Source organism: Panthera uncia (assembly GCF_023721935.1).
Source record: "Panthera uncia isolate 11264 chromosome C1 unlocalized genomic scaffold, Puncia_PCG_1.0 HiC_scaffold_4, whole genome shotgun sequence".
NCBI lineage: Eukaryota > Metazoa > Chordata > Mammalia > Carnivora > Felidae > Panthera > Panthera uncia.
This window is the reverse complement of record NW_026057585.1, coordinates 89,243,933-89,263,863: the sequence shown is the minus strand read 5'-3', so window position 1 is coordinate 89,263,863 and position 19,931 is coordinate 89,243,933. Positions and strand designations below refer to the sequence as shown.

Genomic DNA, 19,931 nt, shown 5'->3' with positions numbered 1-19,931 from the left:
AAAGAGGGAGACAGACTTCAGGCTCTGAGCTGTCAGCACAGAACCCAACGTGGGGCTCTAACTCAAGGACTGCAAGATCATGACCTGAGCTGAAGTCAAACGCTTAACCAGCTGAGCCACCCAGGCACCCCATTCCAGCTTCTAAGAGGTGTGAGTTTGCATGCACCCTAAGTTTGCCCCCGGGTGAATTGTGATTTGGTGGCAGCTCAATGCTTGGCCCCAACACGCTCCCCAATTCCTCCCTTGGTTAAACTGGCAGAAATCCTCGGACTGAGATGCCCTGCTCCTCTCTGCGAGCTGGCTTCCTAGGAGTCGGATCAAGGTCCCCCTGGGTGTCCCTGACACTTCCAACTCGTTCCCATCCACCCACCTGGGTCCAAACCTCACCAGGGCTGAGGTCCTGTTCAACACTACCCCAGCTCAGCCCTGCAGGGAGAGAAGAGCAGCCGCAAGGTAGGGAGGCGGTGGGCAGGTTTGAGTCCCACAGGGGCAGACCGTGGGGAGGGGAGAAACTGGGTTTTGTGAGTGGGCTGCAAAGGGGAGGAAAGAGGAGGCAGAAGATGGGCTCCTCCCTGCAGGAAACGCAGGAAGTGAAGAATGGGGTCATGCCGACCAGAGAGGGTGACTAACCATCCTGGTTTGCGCAGCACTGAGGGGTTTCCAGGGACACAGGGCTTTCCGAGCCAAACCTGGGACAGTTTTAAACTCTGCCATTATTGGACTATGTGACCCTGGGCAAGTTCCTCGGCACTGGGGGGCTGCCTTTTGTGTGAAAGGTAATCGGTCCAGTTCAGTTCCATAGGGTGCTTCAACTCTGCCAAGGGGTGGAAGTCCCACTAGCAGGTGGCAGGAGGATTTAGGGGCAGCCGGGGCTGGGGAGAGGACACGGGTGGAAGGAGCCCAGCACCTCCGGACCACTTCTGTCCCAGAAAGTCCTCTTCCCCACGGAGCCCAGAGCTGCCAGGTTGGCACGGCCCCCTCCCGGGCTGGCAGGGATGGGGGCGGGGGCGACAGCAGCGCGCATGCCCGGCTGCCTTGGGGGCTCGCAGCGGGCCAGGGCTCCTACCTGCAGGCCGTTTGGGTACACTTCGCCCTCGGACAGCGAGTCGACCAGGTCCTCCTCGTCCAGCGTGGCCCGCTTGTAGGTCGACATCTGCAAAGCCAAGTGCAGCACGGACTCCCTCAGCGCCTCCATGGCTCTCGCACGAATGGGGAGAATGGGGAAGCGGCCCGGCGCCACCGCGCGCCCCGCCCCGGCCGGCCGGGACACCGAGACCGGCCCAAGGACCGGCCCGCGGCGGGGGAGGGGGGTCCCGCCTCCCTCCGCCCCCTCCCCGCCCCCCTCCCCTCCATCCCGCTTATGCAACGCCGCGCCTCACCCCCAGCGCCCGCAGCGCCCGCAGCGCCCGCAGCGCTGCGGCCATCCGGCCATCCGCTCCGCATCCTGCGCCCCGCGACGCTCGGTCCCCACCGCCAGGGAGCCCGGGGCGACAGGCTGGCCGGGGCGGGCCGGGCTGCGGGGGCCCGGACGGCAACACGACACCTTGGCGGGCGGGGCCGATCCGCGCGCGGTTCCCGGTTCCCTCCCTGGCCCCGCAGGGTGACCCGGGGTAGGTGGAGGTCCCCCACCGCCACCCCCTAGCAGGCAGGAAGAGGTCTCGGGGCAGCCCCTCCTCCTAGGAAACCTCAACTCTCCCTTCAGTAAAGTGGGTGGCGGATACGGGAGTTAAGTATGAGGAAAATGCCCCTAATTTGGATCACGACTGTCAACAGAGAGGTTCCACCCACCAGTGGCCCTTAGGTGCCTCAAGTAAGTCTCCCCATCAGAGATAGAAAGACGAGGGGGGGGGGTGGGGGGAGGGAAAGAGGGGGAATAAAAAAGACAGGTGTCTCCCCTCTCATTTCCCCCTTCCTCTAGCTCAGGGGCCTTATAAGCCAGAGAATTTCAGAAAACTCCAGACTTCGGAAGTCACCAGGAAGGTGACCCAGCCACCCCTCCCTCCACCTTCCCTGTCAGCAGTCCAGAGACTCAAGCAGGTGCTCCCTCCCCAGTCCCTGTGACCTGGGCTGGAAAAGTGGGCTCTCTCGGGCGTGGGTGCACTCAGGTAGGGACTCCAGGGGCTCCGTGCCTCCCACCTCAGAGAAGTCTAGCCGGCAAGTTTCCCAAAGGACTCTCCACTTCCTGAGACCTGGAGTCCCCTGCATTTGTACATTTTTCAGCTTTCCACAATGCACGTCTGTTGATTCCCATTATCTGGTTCTCACAGCCACACATATGTGCACAGAATCTGGCTCCAACGGCGAGGTGACTGCCTAGGGTCACAGCAACAGCTCCTGGCAGTCTCCCACTTCTACTCTGGGCCTCTCAGCACCCAGAGTGAACCTTTAAAAGGAAATTCTGGGGGTGCCTGGGTGGCTCAGTTGGTAAGCGGCCGACTTCGGCTCAGGTCATGATCTCGCGGTTCATGAGTTCAAGCCCTGTGTCGGGCTCTGTGCTGACAGCTCAGAGCCTGGAGCCTGCTTCGGATTCTGTGTCTCCCTCTCTCTCTCTGCTCCCCACCCACAACGCCCTCCCTCCCTGCTCATGTTCTCTCTCTCTCTCTCTCTCTCTCTCTCAAAAATGAATAAACATTAAAAAAAATTAAAAGGAAATTCTGATCTCGCTATGCCCTTGTTTGAAACTCTGCAAGGGCAGTCCCTTTACCAGTCCCCCACGGCCCCCGGGGCCACCCCTGACCCTTGTCTCATGCTGCTCCCCACCTCACTCACTAGGCCCCAACTTCTTTGGCCTTCACGCAGTTCCTCAGATTCTCAAGTTTCTCTCCTCTCCCAAGATCTTTACGGCTGCTGCTCCCTCTATCTGGAACATTCTTTACTCATCTCTACTCCTCCCATGACCAGTCCCTGCTTCAGACCTCAGCTTAAACTGCCACCTCGTCCAGTGTCCTAACCACTCTTAAGTAGCCCCTCAAATTCTCTTCCACATACCCCCTTTTTTCCCTTTATAGTATTTACTGCAGCCCTGTTGTCATCAGCATCATTATTTTTTTTACATCGATCCCTCCCTTCCCACCACAAGCATCATGAGCCTGGGACGCTGTTTGGCACAGAGAATCCCCATCACCTCGCATACAGTAGATGCTCGATAGACAGTTCAAATCGATACTGGAACAAGTACAGGGGAAGTGAAAATTACTCTGGGGCAGTGCCCTGAAGTTGCTGACAATCTAATTTTGCAATGTCTAAGGATAAAGGAAACATATCTAATGGGCACAGGCCCTGGGGGGAGGCAGGGTGCATGGGAAGAATTTTAATTCTGGAATCTTCTGCCCTGCTCCCACTGGGTGGAGGAGTTCCCGTTACCCACTGGAGACACAGAGAAAGGACTCCCGCGCTTCTTCACTTCACGCTGGATTACAGCTGGACTTTTTCTGAAACGAGGACACTCGGTTACATTAAGTAACAAGTGTCAAGCGCCCAAGGAAAAGACCCTTGAAAAAGAAGTTCGATTCACCACACGGCCGGGCACAGCAGCTAATGTTTCATCCATCATCTCATTTAAGCCTCTGGCCCTTCCCTCTGAGTATTACTGGCCCCTTGTACAGAGCCTGAAACTGAGGCTTGGGCAAGTAACTTGCCTGGGTGCAGAGAGGCAGTGGCTCCTCCTTCTTCTGTCTCATTTCAGAGATCACCTCTTCTGGGAAGCTCTCCTCACCACCCACCCAGACAAGGGAGCCTCTGGCCCCCTGCTCAGTGTCCCCCCCACCCCAGGCCCCCACCCCGTCCTTCCTTCTGTTGAAGCCCACAGCACTCCAAACGAGAGAACCTTGAAGCGGGGGCCAGGGCTCCTCAGGTCCCGTACCCCCCGGGGCCTAGGCCGCAGCGGGGGCCTCCGTGGGTGTTGGAGCGAAGGTAGGAGGCAAAGGAGGGAGGCTGGAAACCCATCCCAGGGGCCAAGGCCAGGCCACGGGGGCCGGCCGTCCCACTGCAGCCCGTTTGTGGATGGATGATGAACACAGCTCACATACCTCCCAAGCAGAAACCCGCTCAGATGGAGACTTGTTTATGTTCCAGTGCACAAAAGCTGAGGTGCCCCTCCTAAAACGCCTGCCTCAGACGTGGGAATGGCTTGGCTGGCTCGGTGAGGAGCACAGAGGCTCCAGTCAGTGAGTGAGTGGCACTCCCAACAACAATGGCAGCCGTATGTTTGTCCCCACCTGGAGCCGGAAGGGGCCTTCCCTTCACGGTCTTGTTGGGTCCCCACAACTACCTGGAGCCTCAGCCTCGGCAGGTATCACTTCCATGTTATAGGAGAAGTGGGAGGCCAGAGGGAGCGGAGGCCCTGGGCAGGGAGAAAACAGCACCTGCTCTGTGCTGCACAAAAAACGCGCCTCTCCTGACCCCTAGATGCCCTGCTGGGGGCGGGGGCAGGGAACCATCACCTCCACTTTCCCAGTGAGAAGACTGAGGATTAGGGAGGAGGCGGGATGTGACAGTCCCCTCCCCAGCCGCCCAGGTGGCCCAGGTCGCCCCGGCTGCAGAGTGAGATGCCTCAGCTCATGCTGCCGCCTCCAGGAACCCCAGCCTCACGGCTAGTAAGGCCCTGCACCTGGCCCTGTGCTCCTAGTCCTGTGCTCCCTGTGGAAGGGGGAGTTGCTCCTTCAGGTGGGGCCCTCACAGAGTGGAGTCCAGGCCCCGAGCCGGCAGGGTGGCCGTGCTTATTCCGTCTCATTGCAGGTGTCCCGCCCCACCCCATGAGCTTCCGGGAAAGGAGAAGAACACAACTGCTTTGCAGGGAGTCTGCCTTGATCTGCTTTTCCTCACCGGGCCCCTCAGTGTTCACGAGAAGGGCTCGGTGGAGACCAAGTACGGAGGAGTGGGGACCACAGCTCGTCCCCAGGCCCGCAGCTGCACACAGAAGGCGATGAAAGCCAGAGGCGTGGGTGCTGGTGCCCCGCTCTGGAAACCCCACCCCGGGGTGAACAGAAACGAGGAATATTGGAGAACCCTCACGTTTCTGACAACAAAGGCCTCTGGCCCAGTGACACACCGGTGTGATCCTGCGTGCTGTGACCGCATTAGTCACTCAGATGGTTCTGTGGTTGGTTTGCCCAAGGCGGGGAATCTTCATGGAGACTTGGAGTGTGTCAGAGGCAGGAAGAGCAGTCGAGAGTGACATTCCGAGGCCCGAGACTCCTTGGCCACACCCTCCAAGCTGTTTTCGTGTTGTTTCTAAGCCTTGGCTCCGTCAGTTCCTGCCTCGGGGGCTCATAATTGGCTGGGATCCGTGCTGTCCTTATATGTCATCTAATACACACTTGCACTGTGTGTTAGTTCAATACTGTTATTTAACAGACACAACCACAGAGTGGGTAAGAGCTCTAGATCTGCACCTGTGCTCTGGATTCCCAGTGACAGCCTCTCTGTGCCTCAGTCGCTCATCTGGCGAGTGGGGGTGGTGATTGTAATACCTCTCTCGCAGGACTGCTGTCATACATATTTAAGTGAGTTGATACAGACGAAGTGCTTAGAGCGGGCTGGGCACACAGCTTGTGCTAAGTGTGAATTGCCCTTATTTACTTCTTCATTACTTACAAAACATGAGGGCTGCAAACTTTCCCTTGACCCCCACCACCGAAAGAACTCTAAACTCCTCCCTCTCCAGGTCCATCCTCCATATGCCCCTCAGGTGAGCGGCTGTCCCCCAACCCTGACCCAGCCCTGCAGGCGTTGACCACCCACAGGAGTCCATCGAGAGTCCTTGACGCAGGTCAGGCCTGTGCTGCAAGCTGAGGGGGCAGCTCCCGGTAGGACTTGGTCCCACCCCCGAGGGACCAGCAGCCGATCTCTCCTCTCCCAAGACTGGGCCCCCTCCCAACCAGTGCTCTCCATCTCTGGTCAATCTCCTCCGACATCTGGTCCTCCCTGCCTCCTTCCCTGTGGTGTGCCCGCCACCCCCTCCACCAAGTGGCAACTGCACTGATGTTCAGGCCTTGTCTGGGCATCTCCATCCCTGGGATGGAGAGGACCTAGGGGAGTAGGCAACAATCATCTTACTACTTTCCATCCCCAGTGCCTAGAACATAACCTGGTATATAGATAACCGGTTAAATTTTTTTTAAGTTTATTTATTTATTTTGAGAGAGAGAGAGAGAGAGCGCGAGCGAGCGAGCAGGGGAGAGGCAGAGAGAGACGGAGAGAGAGAGAATCCCAAGCAGACGTGGGGCTTGATTCCGCCAACCGTGAGGTCATGACCTGAGCTGAAATCAAGAGTCAGACGCTCAACCCTGAGCCACCCAGGCGCCCAGTTAATTGGTTAATTTGTATCCTGGATTTTCACAAGGGCATAAGCATCTGTGACCGCAACAAAGAAGAAAGAGTAGAGTTGCTTGATGACAATCAAGTAAAATCAAACAGAACAGTTATGGGCACGAACAAGATAGTGAAAATAGGACTGTCCCTCCTAAAGACGATGCTACATGACATTTATTACTATTGTATCATCTATTACACTGCTTGGTCTTTTACAGGAGAAATTTCCATATGATTAATCTCTTTTTAAATTTACCACAAAGTTCTTGAAGGAATGAACAGCTTCTTTGCTTTTTGATAATAGGCATCATAGCAATTGTCCCAGACCCTTTTTCGCCTTGGCTGCCAGGAAGCTGACCGGCAAATCAGAAACTCAGCTATGGGTACTTTCCTGGTCTTTATGTTCAGCTTCTTCCTTGTCCACATTTTTCAGTCTGTTTTCTCTGCTCTGATTTTCCATTTCTATTGTATAGTATTTTACTGAATGAGTTTTAGTCATAATCCATCATGAATCCTTTGTGGAATAAAGTGAATTATAAACAACCTGATTCAGGAACGCCCCTTCCCTCATCCACGCTGTGGGGAACACAGTTTCAAGAACTTTCTTTTTCTTTTTTTTTTTTTATAATTTTTAAAAATGTTTATTTATTTATTTTGAGAGAGAGCATGCATGCGAGTGGGGGAGGGGCAGAGAAAGAGGGAGAGAGAGAATCCCAAGTGGGATCCACACTTCCTCATAGAGCCCAATGTGGGGCTTGATCCCATGAACCATGAGATCATGACCCGAGCTGAAACCCAGAGTCAGATGCTTAACTGACTGAGCCACCCAGGCACCCCAAGGAACTTTTTCAACAGTGTGGGTGAGGCAGCCAACACAGACCTGGGCCCAATCCCAGGTTCCTGAGCTCATTTCCCCTTTTGGACCTCAGTTTCCTCATCTGTAAAAAAGGGTTGTTGTGAACTGCCTGGCATGTAAGCATCATATCCCATCCCCAAGTGAATTCACCTCATACCTGCTCCCCTTTATTTTTCTTCACCACTTTTCCATTTACTTCTGCCTTTGCCCCTGTTTCTGATCGCAACCGTAGTTCAGCCAACACTGGCCCTACTTTAGCTGTGCTGCTGTACTCAGGACAAAAATAACCAACTTCCTGCTGATCGAGGTTAACATCAGTGGTAAGTCCAGCGTGATAGTAGGCACTCTTGATACGTGATGGGAGGGGTACTTTACCTCTGTGCCCTTCCTCCCCAGGGCATATTATTGCCAGTCTAATAAGGAGAAAAACATCAGACAAATACCAACTAAGAAACATTCTACAAAATACCTGACAGTATTCCTCAAAACTGTCAAGGTCAAGGCAGTTGTCAACAAACAAGGCAAGTCCAAGAAACTGTCACAGCCGAGAGGAGTTAAGGAGCCATGACTCCTGAATGTATTGGGGTGAGGATCCGAGAACAGAAAAGGGACATTAGTGAACAAGAGAAATCTGAATAAGGTACAGACTTCAGCTGGTAATAATGCATCAATATTGCAGTGTAAGGGAACTCTCTCAACCATTTTCTCAAAAATGCTATAAATCTAAACTGTTCTAAAACGAAATATTTTTTAAATGTTTATTTGTTTTTGAGAGAGAGAGAGAGAGAGAGAGAGAGAGAGAGAGATATGCAGAGAGTGTGAGCATGGTAGGGGCAGAGAGAGAAGGAGAGAGAGAATCCCAAGCAGGCTCTGTGCTGTCAGCACAGAGCCTGAGGTGGGGCTTGAACTCTGAACTGTGAGATCATGACCTGAGCCGAAATCAAGAGTTGGGTGCCTGACTGAGCCAGCCAGGTGCCCCAAAATGTTCATTTTTTTAAAAAACCACAACTGCTGCCCTCTAAAACAGAAAATAGAGTCATCGACGTGGACACAAGCCCAGCACTGCCCAGGTCTCAAGGCTCTATTATATCCTTATCTTATATGTATCTCATGAGCACCCTGTGGAATAAGCCCTGGGACCCCCATTTTACAGATGTAGAAACCAAGGCCAGAGAAAGGAAGCAGCTTGCCAGTTGGTGACAGAACTGGGACTTGAACCCAGATCTTCCTGACCCTCTCACGGCCTCTTTCTCTCTTCTTGGGCCACCTTCCTGGGGCCTGGCTCCCTAGGCTGACCTGCTTTGGAGACTACCGGCTGCCCTGGTTGTGTTCTGAGACAGAGGGATGATGTAAGTGGCAGTGGAGGTTGGGGAAGGAGACTTCACTTGGTGCTGGAGGCCAGACATGGAAAGGTAGACAGGAGCTGGAGGCAGGGGAGGCCTACAGGTGCGACTCTGCAACAGACAGGAGGCCGAGGGTACAGAATGTACATGGGAGACCAAGGCTGCTCACCGCCTCCTCAGAGAACGTAGCAGCCCTAACAGCCCATGAGTCAATCGCCCTGGTCTGGACCAGAGTCGCAGGCCGAGCTCCCCTAATGTGCTGGCAGAGGAGACGTGCCTACACATGTAGGGAGCTGGAAAACACTCTCCTACTTGGCCCCACGTTGACTCACCTGCCTAGGGGCCCTGGGAGGCACTCAGAATCTACCTGGTGTTGCCAACCAACCGCCTGAGTGCTGCTGAGGAGGCTAGCCCACGCCCAAGCCCCAGAGCTGGCCGGTAACCTCCTCCCTCCTTCCTGACACAGGCCGCACATTACACTGCTGACCGAGGTAAGTGGCCTCTCTCCACCCCTGCACGGGACAGCTTCCGTCTGTCACCTCTGCCCCTTTGGGGGTGGGGGGCTTGGGTCTGCCCCTCCTCCCCCTGGAAGCCTTCCCTGGTTGGCCCCTTAACCAGCTTGAGCTCTGCTGATCACTCCCCCCAGTGTCTCCTCTCCCAGCTGGCTCCAAGCCGAACTTTCTAAACTAACTGATATGGTCCAGTCAGCCTCCTCCTTCACAGGTTGGCTCTCTGGAACTGGCAGAAAAAAAACAGGGGCCTTGGCCTGGCTTTCAACCTGCCCTCCCTGCTGGGGTCTGGCTCCTGGTTCCTTCTGAGCTTCTTTCTTACCAGTCCCCCCTCACATACTCGAATCTCAGTAAAATATGTACGGTCAGTCCCCTAAACACACCGTGCTTCCTGCTGCCAGGCCTCTGCATAGCCACTGCCCTCTGCCTGCCAGGCCTCTCCTCTCTCTCATTCCCCCCTCCTCCCCACCGACTCTTCAGCTCACATGCATCTTCCTCCAGGCAGCCTTCTCGGACTTCACCGTGACCTCTCCTCTGTGCTCCCCAGCAGCACCCTGCACGACCTTCTAATATCTCATCCCAACATAGTGACTGGCAGCCAAGGGCAGCTGTGTGACCTTCACAAAGTCATGCCACTTCCTTTCTGTGGGTTTCTCGTCTATCAAGTGGAGATGATGATGGTACCTGCCCCACAGGGTCTTTATACATATCAACTCAAATGAGACACAGAAAGTCCTCTGTCCAGTGCTTGCAGAGAGGCAGCTTGGTAAACACGAGCGTGGGCGGTTGGTGGGTGGGTTCAGAAAGCCCTGAACCCCGTCATACTGAGAATGACAGAAGACGGGAAGGGAAGCAACAATTAGAAGGACCTATGACATGCCAGGTGCCGGGCCTGGCACTTGCTGGCACACAGAATGTCCTTGACTCTTCCCCACTGCCCAGCGCAGAACAACTGTAAGGTGGGGAGGGAACAGGCTCAGAGCCCTACACCTGGTAAATAACGAAGCTCAGATTGCAGCCCAGCTGTATCGACGCCCAGAGCTTATGGTTTCGCCATGACAACACGTGAGATGGCAGCCCCAACCCGCTCCATCCTTCCCGCCACAGGCCTCACCTCTCGGCTGGGTTAACGGGCCAGCTCACTCACTCCGATCTTCTCTAAGCACCAAGATCAAAACAGACCAGAACCTTGCAGCTGGCCCTAAGCTGCGCAGGGTGACCAGTCTGGGTAAGTCCCAAGCCGAGGAGACCCAGTGTGCCTGAACAATTTGCTGATCTCATCACATAAAGCTTAGGACAAAGTTAATCCGTCTCACTTAATGATATTTGTAATGGTAATGACGGAGCTGTCTCATAATTAGGCTCAACCAGGAAGCAGCTCGTGGAAATGGCTGTAATTAGTATCTGTGTTACAGAGGTGGGTAGTGAGGGCAGGGAAGAGGGAGGGCGAAGAAGGTGGGGCTGGAAGTTTTGGGGACTCCTTGGATCCATGAACTGAGGGTGGCTGGGGCCCTCACAGTTGTGCCAGACCCCGTGCCAACCAACTCAGGTGAATGATCCTGTTTAACGTTCATGATAACCCTGTGATGTGGCCCCCATTCTCCCTTTTCTAAAGCGAGGAAACAGGCTCAGAGAGGTCCATTCACTTGTCCAAGGTCACACAGCCAGGGAAGAACAGAGCCAAGGTTCACACAGGGCTGCTCATCTCCCCATCCGGCCCAGGTGGTGTTCTAGACAGTAGGCTTGGGTGTGGGCTGGGAGGCAGGAGATCTACATTCTGGCCCCAAGTCGGATGCTGACTTCCCCTCAGGACACAAACAGGGTGTGCCTGTCAAGCTGGGCATTGCTGAAAGCATGGACTTGGGAGCTGGGTTCCTTGGATTCTAATGTTGGGGCAAACCACTTTGCCATCTGAACCTCAGTGTCCTCATCTGTAAAATGAAGACAAAAGTGTTGCCCTCAAAGGGGTGGGAGGGTTCAGCAAGCTAAAAAACCTAGAACAGTGCCTGAATATTTTTATTACCTATGGGGAAAGCATGGGCTTTGAAGTCAGTTTTTCCACCTGTAAAATGGGGAGGCAGTTTGCCAGATTAGAACGGTGGTTCGCAAGCACATATATTTTTAACCCCATAGAGCCCTTTATTTTGAAGAGTTAACATTGCCAGGTGTCGGGGTGGCTCAGTCGGTTAGGCATTCGACTTGATTTTGGCTCAGGTCATGATCTCATGGTTCACGAGTTGGAGCCCTGCATCAGGCTCTGCGCTGACAGTGCGGAGCCTGCTTGGGATTCTCTCTCTCCCTCTCCCTCTCTGCTCCTCTCCCCATGTGCCCATGCACACAGGCACACTCTCTTTCTCTCTCAAAATAAAGACATGAACTTAAAATAAATTAATTAAAAGGTTGCCATGGCAACCCAACCCAAACTACAAAAGAGATCTAAGCGGAGTTGCCACTTACGTTCAATGATCCCGTATCTTGACCCCAAACCGGCTTCCTCAAGGGCTCCACGGGGTGGATTTTGAAAATCACTCATTTATATTTCTTTCTGAGAACTACTGGCTCTAAAGCTCTGAGATCGAAGATGATGTGGATACAGGAAGTGGTGGCCTGGGGCTCGGGTGGTGTTTGCCCCGCGGGGTGGGCGCATGGGGGCCGTGGGGCAGGCTGGGACGTGCCCACAGTGGAGCTCACAGGGACCTGCCGCCTGCCACCATTCAAGCCGATAGCTGTCTCCCCCAGTGGAGGCTGGGAGACAAGGGGAAGGGGCGCCTGAGTGGAGCATGTGACTCTTCAACTCTTGATCTCGGGGTTGTGAGTTTGAGCCCCACGTTCGGTGTAGAGATCACTTAAAAATAAAATCTTAAAAAAAAAGAAGAAGAAGAAGAAGGGAAACAGCCCTGGACCCACATTCCAGCCCAGCCATGTGGCCTCCAGCAGGTCACAGCACCTGTCTGGGCCTCACTGTCGTCAACTGGAAGACACGAAGTGATAACACCATTGTCATCTGGTGACATCAGGCCAGAACTGAATCATGCACATGTAAAGCCTTTGCAATTGTGAAAGACTGCCCCAAATTGACCCTTTTTGCTGATTTCTAGTAGATTATTTTCTCTTCCTAGGAGCACAGAGTCTGGAGCCAGGCTGCACAGGGTCAAGTCTCAACTCCACCACGTACTGGCTGAGTCCCCAGGGTTCAGATACTGAGCCTGTTTCCTCCTGTGTCAAATGACAACATAAGGGCCTTAGCATAGTGCCTGGCAAACAGCAAGTGCTCAGCAAGTGTTGGCAGCTCTTGAGTCTGAGGAATAACTAAAGACAAACTTGCTCGCTAGCGCCCTCATCCAGTGTAGACACAGCTGAAGAAGGGTGAGGGACTCCTGATCCTCTGAAGCACGCAGCTTCAGACGCAGCAGTTGGCAGGTTTTGGTTCTGTGCTCAAGCACGGATCAAGCTAGACTGGGGATTTGTCTGTCCTTTGACTTTAAAAGTCCAGTTCGATTCAATAGCTGTTTCCCAGCGGTTCCGCGGTACCTGTTTGCTGAGTACCTAACATATGCCAGGCCCCCACCACAGCTCTGCGTGGTGGGTAGCACTGTCCCCATTTGACAGATGAGGAAACTGAGGCTCAGAGAAGTGACGTGACCGCCCCAAGGCCAGGCTGCCCCTTCACAATGCACGGGATGTGGAGCCAGGCCCAGAGGTCTCCCTTGGTGTGGAGCCTGCCAGAAGGCTTGTGAAGGCCTGGGGTATCAGCCCATGTGACTTGCTGCTCTGGTGGGAGGCGGCATTCTCAGAGTGAGGACACCCAACCAGCACGTCTTATGCAGGAAACCACCTTACCCAGAGGAGAACCAGCAGCCCGAGAGGCTGGGCCATGTCACCTCCTCCGAGAGGTCCTCCTTAGCCAGTCCTGCCACCTCATCCCTGCTCTGGCCCATGGCCCACAGCCCTTTGCTGTGCACCAGAATGATGTGAAGCACCCTACATACATCACTCATTTACTCCTGCCAATGACTTTCTGCCTCTCTGAGCCTGGCTTTCTCACTGGTAAAATGGGGGACATAAGATAAGAACACATACCTTGGGGCACCTGGGTGGCTCAGTCGGTTAAGTGTCCGACTTTGGCTCAGGTCATGATCTCTCGGTTTGTGGGGTCGAGGCCCGCGTCGGGCTCTCTGCTGTTAGGGCAGAGCCTGCTTTAGATTCTCTCTCCCTCTCTCGCTGCCCCTCCCCCACGTGTGTGTGTGTGTGTGTGTGTGTGTGTGTGTGTGTGTGTGCGCGCGCGCGCGCGCTCTCTCTCTGTCTCAGAAATAACCATTAAAAAGAAAAAGAATACATATCTCAAAGGTGGGTGTGAAGATCAAATTGGGAAAAAACAAACAAACAAAAACAATGGCAAATGCTTATTTATCACTTACTTCATGCCAGCCTGGTTCAGTGACACACACAACAGACAGGAGGGTCTGGCCTGTCCCTGCCCTTCCCGTCAAGCTTCTGGGACACTTGCCTGCCAGGGACCACAGACCCTCTTTCCCCACCACACCAAGTCCTGAGGGACAGGACCAAACGGAGCACAAAGAGCACTGGAGTAGAAAGAAGCCAGTCCGGGTTTGGCTCCTGGCTGTGCCCTCTGGGCCTCAGGTTCCTCTTGTGCACCGCTCCCAACCCCCCCCCCCCCCCCCCCCCCCGCCCAAGGTGGGAGGGGATGATGGAAACGCAGCACTGTTTTGCCTGATGATTCTTATCTTCCTTCCCCAAGTGATAGGCTTGTCTGGACGATGATGTGCAGAAAGGAGGCCAGGGCGGGGGCGGGGCGGGGGGGGGGCATGGGTGCACCGTCCAGGATGCTCCTGCCACCAGCTCCCCAGGGCGGCAGGAGCCTGGCCTGGCCGTAGGCTCCCCTGGCTGATTCTTCCCTTCTCCCCTGCCCACCCCCACCCCGAGCCCGGGCTCTCCCCCTGCCGGGTTCCTGCTACTTCTGCCCCCACTTGCCCAGCGCTCCCTGACAGCCTCATCAAGGGGCAGCCAGCCTTCTGTCTTCCCAACCCCGCCCCTGGCTGCTTTCCCGGCACTTCCTGAAATCGGGACTCCACCAACTGACAGCCAAGGTGTCTGAACTTGAAAACTGCCCGTGCCAGGGCAGTCCTGGCAGGCGGGGCCGAGGTGCACTCTCACTGCCTGTCCAGGGTGGCTAGCGACGCTGCACCCCAAGTGGTGTGCCCGCCCCTGCTGGCCTCTCCCCTGCACCCTGCCTCCCGAGGGGAATGTGGGCGGTGGTGAGGAGCGCAGACTTGGGAATCAGCCAGGGGTCAAAGCCCAGCCAAGTCCTCACTCTCTGTAACCCTGGGCAGGTCCCTTAATCCCTCCCTATGGTGCAGCTTACTCATCTGTAAAATGGATTTATTAATAAATTGTTAGGGGGGTTAGATGACTTAATAACATCAAGCACTTAGGACAGGACCTCAAACAAAGGAATCACTTAACAAATATCAGCTATTACTATTACTAACATGCTGATTAGCCCGAGGCAGGACTCACACACGGGAAGCCCACAGGTCTGGCCCACAGATGTGAATTATTCGGCCTGCGGTGCAGTACAAGGTTTTGAAATATCAACATTTAGGAGACTTTACATGACAATCAGTATTTTCAGCTTTCCCCTGGAGCGGAGGAGTGGCTGCCCCCTTGGCACAGGCCACGAGTCTCCGGGACACCACAGCCCTCCCACCCCACCCCTTCCTGGCTCCTCTGCAATGTGGCCCGGGGTCAGCTGCCCCTTGTCATCATGCTAGTGCTCTGTTTTTTGTAACGAAGAGAAAGAGAAGAATTTCTTGTACCCTTGTCTTAGTCAAAAGTGGGAAAATACCGGGGTGCCTGGGTGGCTCACTTGGTTAAGTGTCCGACTTGGGCTCAGGTCATGATCTCTCGGTTTGTGAGTTCGAGCCCTGCATCGGGCTCTGTGCTGACAGCTCGGAGCCTGGAACCTGCTTCGGATTCTGTGTTTCCCTCTCTCTCTGTGTTTCCCCCGCCCCGCTGCTCGTACTCTGTCTTTCTCTCTCTCAAAAAAATAAATAAAATGTTAAAAATTAAAAAAAAAAAAAAAAGGTGGTAAAATACCTTACGTGAGGCTTAAACAGGGCAAAACAAATCTATGGTGACAGACGTTAGAATATAACCGTTGCCTCTGAGGACAGGACTTACTGGAAAGAGGCAGGAGGGAACTTTCTGGGGGAATGGAATGCTCTGGAAATGTCCCGTATCTCGAGCCCACTGTGTTTTCACGGGTGTCTACCTTTGTCAAAACTCATCAAACTGTTTGCTTCCGGTCTGTGCCTTTCACTCTATGAAACTTACACCGTGATAAGAAGAAAAAAGCGAAAACGGAAAGATGGGGCAGGAGGGTCTCATGTTTCAAAGCAAACGGTGAGTGATTCCTTTGTGGTGTAAAGAGAACACCCGTGAATTTAATATACTGAAACACGCCAAAGAAGACACAGCCTAAGGTGCCCCCAGGAAGACAAGTGGGTTCCCCTGCTCATATTGGAGCTGGAGACCTATGGTCTAAGGCCATGACTGATCTTCAAAGAACTGCACACAGACCCGTGACGTGCAACACAGAAGCCAGCAAGCCACATGCGGCACTGAAACTAAAGTCAATTAAAATAAAATTAAAGTAAAAAATTCAATTCCTCATTTGCACCAGCCACATTTCTTTCTTTTTTCTTTTAATGTTTATTTATTTTTGAGAGGGAGAGAGACAGAGCATGAGCAGGGGAAGGGCAGAGACAGATGGAGACACAGAATCCGAAGCAGGCTCCAGGCTCCGAGCTGTCAGCACAGAGCCCGACGCCGGGCTCGAACTCGGGAGCGGTGAGGTCAGGACCTGAGCTGAAGTTGGACGCTTAACGGACGGAGCCACCCACGTGCCCCTGCACCAGCCACGTTTCAAGGGCTCAACAGCCATGCGTGGTTGATGGACGGCACAGACACGGAACACTTCCCTATCGCAGAAAGTTCTATTGAACAGCACTGGGGTACGCACTAGTTACAAAGCTGCAGTAACTTCCGGATCACCCGCCAGGGTGGGCACCGTGATCACAGCCTCACAGCAAACGACACAGAGTTAGGTGCTCAGTAAACATGAGTTGGATGAACGAATGAAGGCAGAAGAAGCAAACAGTGAGGCCCGGGTTTGAAACCCAGGACTCTGGTCCTTGACGACTGTGGGGCCTCCAGCAAATCTCCCCTGTGAGCCCCTGTGAGCCTTGTGCAGAGACGCTGGCACAGCACTATCTCCCTCCCAGACCTGGGCACGTAAAACCAGTGTCCTCACGGCCGCTCAGAGGACCAGGGGCCTGCGGGAGAACTGATGTGCCAGCAGGCCCATTCTGGAGTCTAGAACAGGTGGGAGGCGTGGGAGTGATGGGAGGGGCCGCTGGGGTGTTTCTGTTTGTGAGAGTAGCTTTTGAACCTGGGGGAGGGGGTGGCAGTGATCAAGAAAACAGGCTGGGCCCAACTCTGCGGGCTCAGGAGGGAGGACTGCTGAGCATAGGGAAAAATCTACGTTAGCCCCCACGCCTGGCTGCCAGAACTCGAGCTGAGAAACAGCATCAGACACCCACCGACACTGCTGTGGTCACGGTGGCTGAGACAGGAGCTGCCTGGATCCCTAGAGAGACTCCACTATCCTCAGGGTGCGGACCCCTATCAGGGCAGGCCAGGATGGGGCCCACCATGGGTTTTGTTGGGAGCGGAGAGGGCTGGCTGGGCCCTGAGCAAGGTGCTGGCTGAGGTCCGTCTTCCCAGCACCCATCTGTCCCCCTCTCCATCCACACGGGAGCTGCCAGAAGTGGGGGATGTCAGTGCCCATCTACCTGTTTGCTTATTCAGCAAATCTTTATTCAGCACCTACTGTGTGCCAGGGAATGAGCTCCGTGCTTCATGCACACCATTGAACAAGACAAAGTCCTTGTCAGGAGCGTGGATTTTAATTGGTGAGACCAACGCTAAACAATGTTGCTAAGAGTTATAATAACAGCGTCTAGCGTTTATTGAGTGCTTACTGTGTGCCAAGCTCTACAAGTGCTAATTTTTAATGCATTTCTTATTTCATCTTAACAAAAATAATAATATGTATTATTAATGACCCCATTTTATAGGTGACGAAACTGAGGCACAGAGAGGTTATGGCCAAGATCGTGTGGCTCTAAGTGGTGGCGCTTGAGATTTGAACACAGGCGATCCGACTCTAGAGTCCCTAACCCTACGCAGTATCCTGAATGCCTCACTGCAGAGGCGGTGACCGACTGCCTCGCTGGGTCATAACATACAGCAGGGTGGCGTGGTAGTGAACTCCTGGGGAGGGGTCAGGGAAGGCCTCTGTGAGCAGGTGACATGTAGACTGAAAGCAGAATGACAGGTGTCAGCTGGGAGAAGGGCACTTCAGGCGGAGGGAACAGCAAGAGCAAAGCCCCAGAGACAGCACCAAGCATTGTGTGCAAGGAGCAGAAACAAGGGCAGTGTGGTTGGAGGGAAGTGAGCCTTGTCCGAACCCCATCCTGTCCTATCCTACAGATGAACTAACCGAGGCCCCAAGAGGAAGCCCCCTGAGTAAGCTGAATCAGGGGTACGGCCAGGACCAGAAGCCAGGCCTCTGGACCCTCAGTCCAGTGCTCCTTCCAAAGCCCTGCATGCCTTCGCCATGAATGCTAAGGGCCGTGTAGTGAGGACTGAGCCTGCCTGGGCCTAGAATGGCCAAGGGCAGCTGACGGCCCGTTGCGTCCCTGCATCCAGACCCTCTCCCTTCTAGGTCCGGGGTGTCAGCTCCTGGGCCACCTGCTGCTCAGGACTCCTGTCCACGCTTCCACAGCCAGGGTCGTGCGACACTGGCTGCCGCGCTTTATCTCTCCTCATGGGGGTTCACTCCCCTTAATTCGCTTTTCTCTTCACAGCAACTCCGAGGGGTGGGAGTCAGGATCTCCATGTCATGGGTGGAAACACAGATTTTGAAGTGGGACACATCCAGCTTAGCTGTTCGGGAACTGTGACCCTGAGCCAGTCATGCCACCTCTTGGAGCCTCAGTTTCCCCCTCCACACCATGAAGATAGTAGCAGCTTCCTTGCAGCGTTGACAGGAGTGGCCACTGAGACACTGTGTGGAAAGTGTCACCCGCAGTGGCTGTTCAAACATAAAAGATGGCATTCAAACATCATCGTTGTGCCCACTGACATGAGGATGTTGGGAGCATGGGGGCACCTTTCGTTGCACCCCAGGAGCCATTCTGGTCACTGTCGCCACCAGCTCTGGGGTTCCAGTTCTAGAACAGAGTGTGGCATTCTTTGACCCACTGATGAAAACAACTTGGGGCCGGGAGCTCTGCCTCACCAGCCCAGCCCAGCCCTGCCTCGATGGTGGTGCCCCCTTTGGGGGAGGGGGGGCTGCCGTTCCAGACAGGAAATGGGAAGGGACAGATAAGCCTTTGTGGGCCCAGGGGAGAGGCCCCCGCCCACTTGGGAGCCTGGGCCTGCCGTGAGCATCCTTGTGGGGCAGAGATGTGGGAGAAAGATCTTGGTTCAAAAGAGAGGAGGAGGCTGGCTCACTGGTTTCCCAAGACCCCGATGGGTCACATCCCTTCTGGTTCCTCCCAGAGGGTTCAGAACGGGTGACCTCTAGAAATCTGCCTGCCCCACTCCCGCACAGAACCATCACCCAGCTCCTCCCACCCACATGGGAACCGCCACCCTTCCCCTAGAGTGTGCCTTCTACTTCTCTAACTCCGGGCCTTTGCTTACGTGGTCTCCTCCACCTGGAGAACCCTGTTCCCTGCTCTAGTCACAGAGGCCTCATCTTTTTCTTTTGAGGCACAACCTAAATGGTGTTTCCTTTGCCCCCGGCTGAAGTGCCTCCTTCCTCAGTGGTTTCTTTTTACAAGCGTTTATGAAGGCTCTCAAGACTGGCCTCCTCTCTCCCATATCCTGCCAGGGCCAGAAAGGGGGGCATAATCAGAAGCCTTAGTCCCCTTAGTCTCTCACCCCAGAGACCACTCGTGTAGGATTCCCAGGGGCTGCTGGACTCCTCCCTTGGAGGAATGGAAAAACACTCTCACTGGGGAAAATTCCTTCTGTAAATTGGAGATAAGATGAGGAAAGGTGTCCTGTGGGAAGGGCCAGAAGACCTGAGCTCTGGTGTGTGTTCCAGAATCCCTAGGTCAGGGATGAGGCTGAAGAGGCAGGAGTGAGGCTGTCCAGAGCCTGTCACATGGATCTAGGAAATGCGGCTGTGCAACCCTGGGCAAGTCACTTAGACTCACTGAGCCCCAAACTCCTCGTTTGTAAAATGGGGTTGGTACTCCCTGCCTCCGTTAAATAGAAGGGGAGCCCTTGGCACGTGGGAGGTGCTTGAGCCTGAGGCAAGCAGGGGCCACGGACTGATGCTGACAATACCCAGGACTCCCCTTCCTGCCACCCAGGGCCTCCCCTGTCAGAAACGGCTTTAAAACTCTCCAGTACCTGGGCTGGAAGCCAGAGCTCCTTCATGTTATCGACCTCCTGCCGAGGGCTTAGCCAGACCCAGCTGGAGCCTGTCATTCACTGTTTCTGGAAACTGCAGGACAGGGAGTGCCCAGCAGGAGCCTGGCCCTAGCTCCTGGCTAGCCGGGACTGGAAATGGGCCAGGGGAGCACCCTACCGCCTGTGAGAGAATCCACAGGACCCTCCTGGCTTCCCCTGTTCATCATCCAGCTACACCGGGGCTCCCACGGGTTGGGCATGGGCATGTGTCCGTCCCCACTGGGGCGCAAGGCACAGAAGTTCCACAGAAAGAACTCTGGGCCGGAGTCAGGGGTGGTCACCCCTGCTCTGTGGTTAAGAAGATAAACTCTAGAGCTAAACTGCTTGGGTTCAAATTCTGGC

General features: G+C 54.6%; 1 protein-coding gene across 3 annotated transcripts in view; it reads right to left on the bottom strand.

Annotated features, from left to right (window-relative positions):
• Positions 1-19,931, bottom strand: part of ECE1 (endothelin converting enzyme 1) — a 111,996-nt gene that overhangs the window by 58,942 nt on the left and 33,123 nt on the right. Inside the window, exon 2 of one of the 3 annotated variants that reach the window (XM_049617883.1) lies at positions 1,067-1,153. In XM_049617883.1, the coding sequence (XP_049473840.1) occupies positions 1,067-1,153 (87 nt within the window). Of the gene's footprint in view, positions 1-1,066; positions 1,211-19,931 lie in introns of those variants that run through there. The other 2 variants (XM_049617880.1, XM_049617882.1) reach the window with 2 other exon arrangements.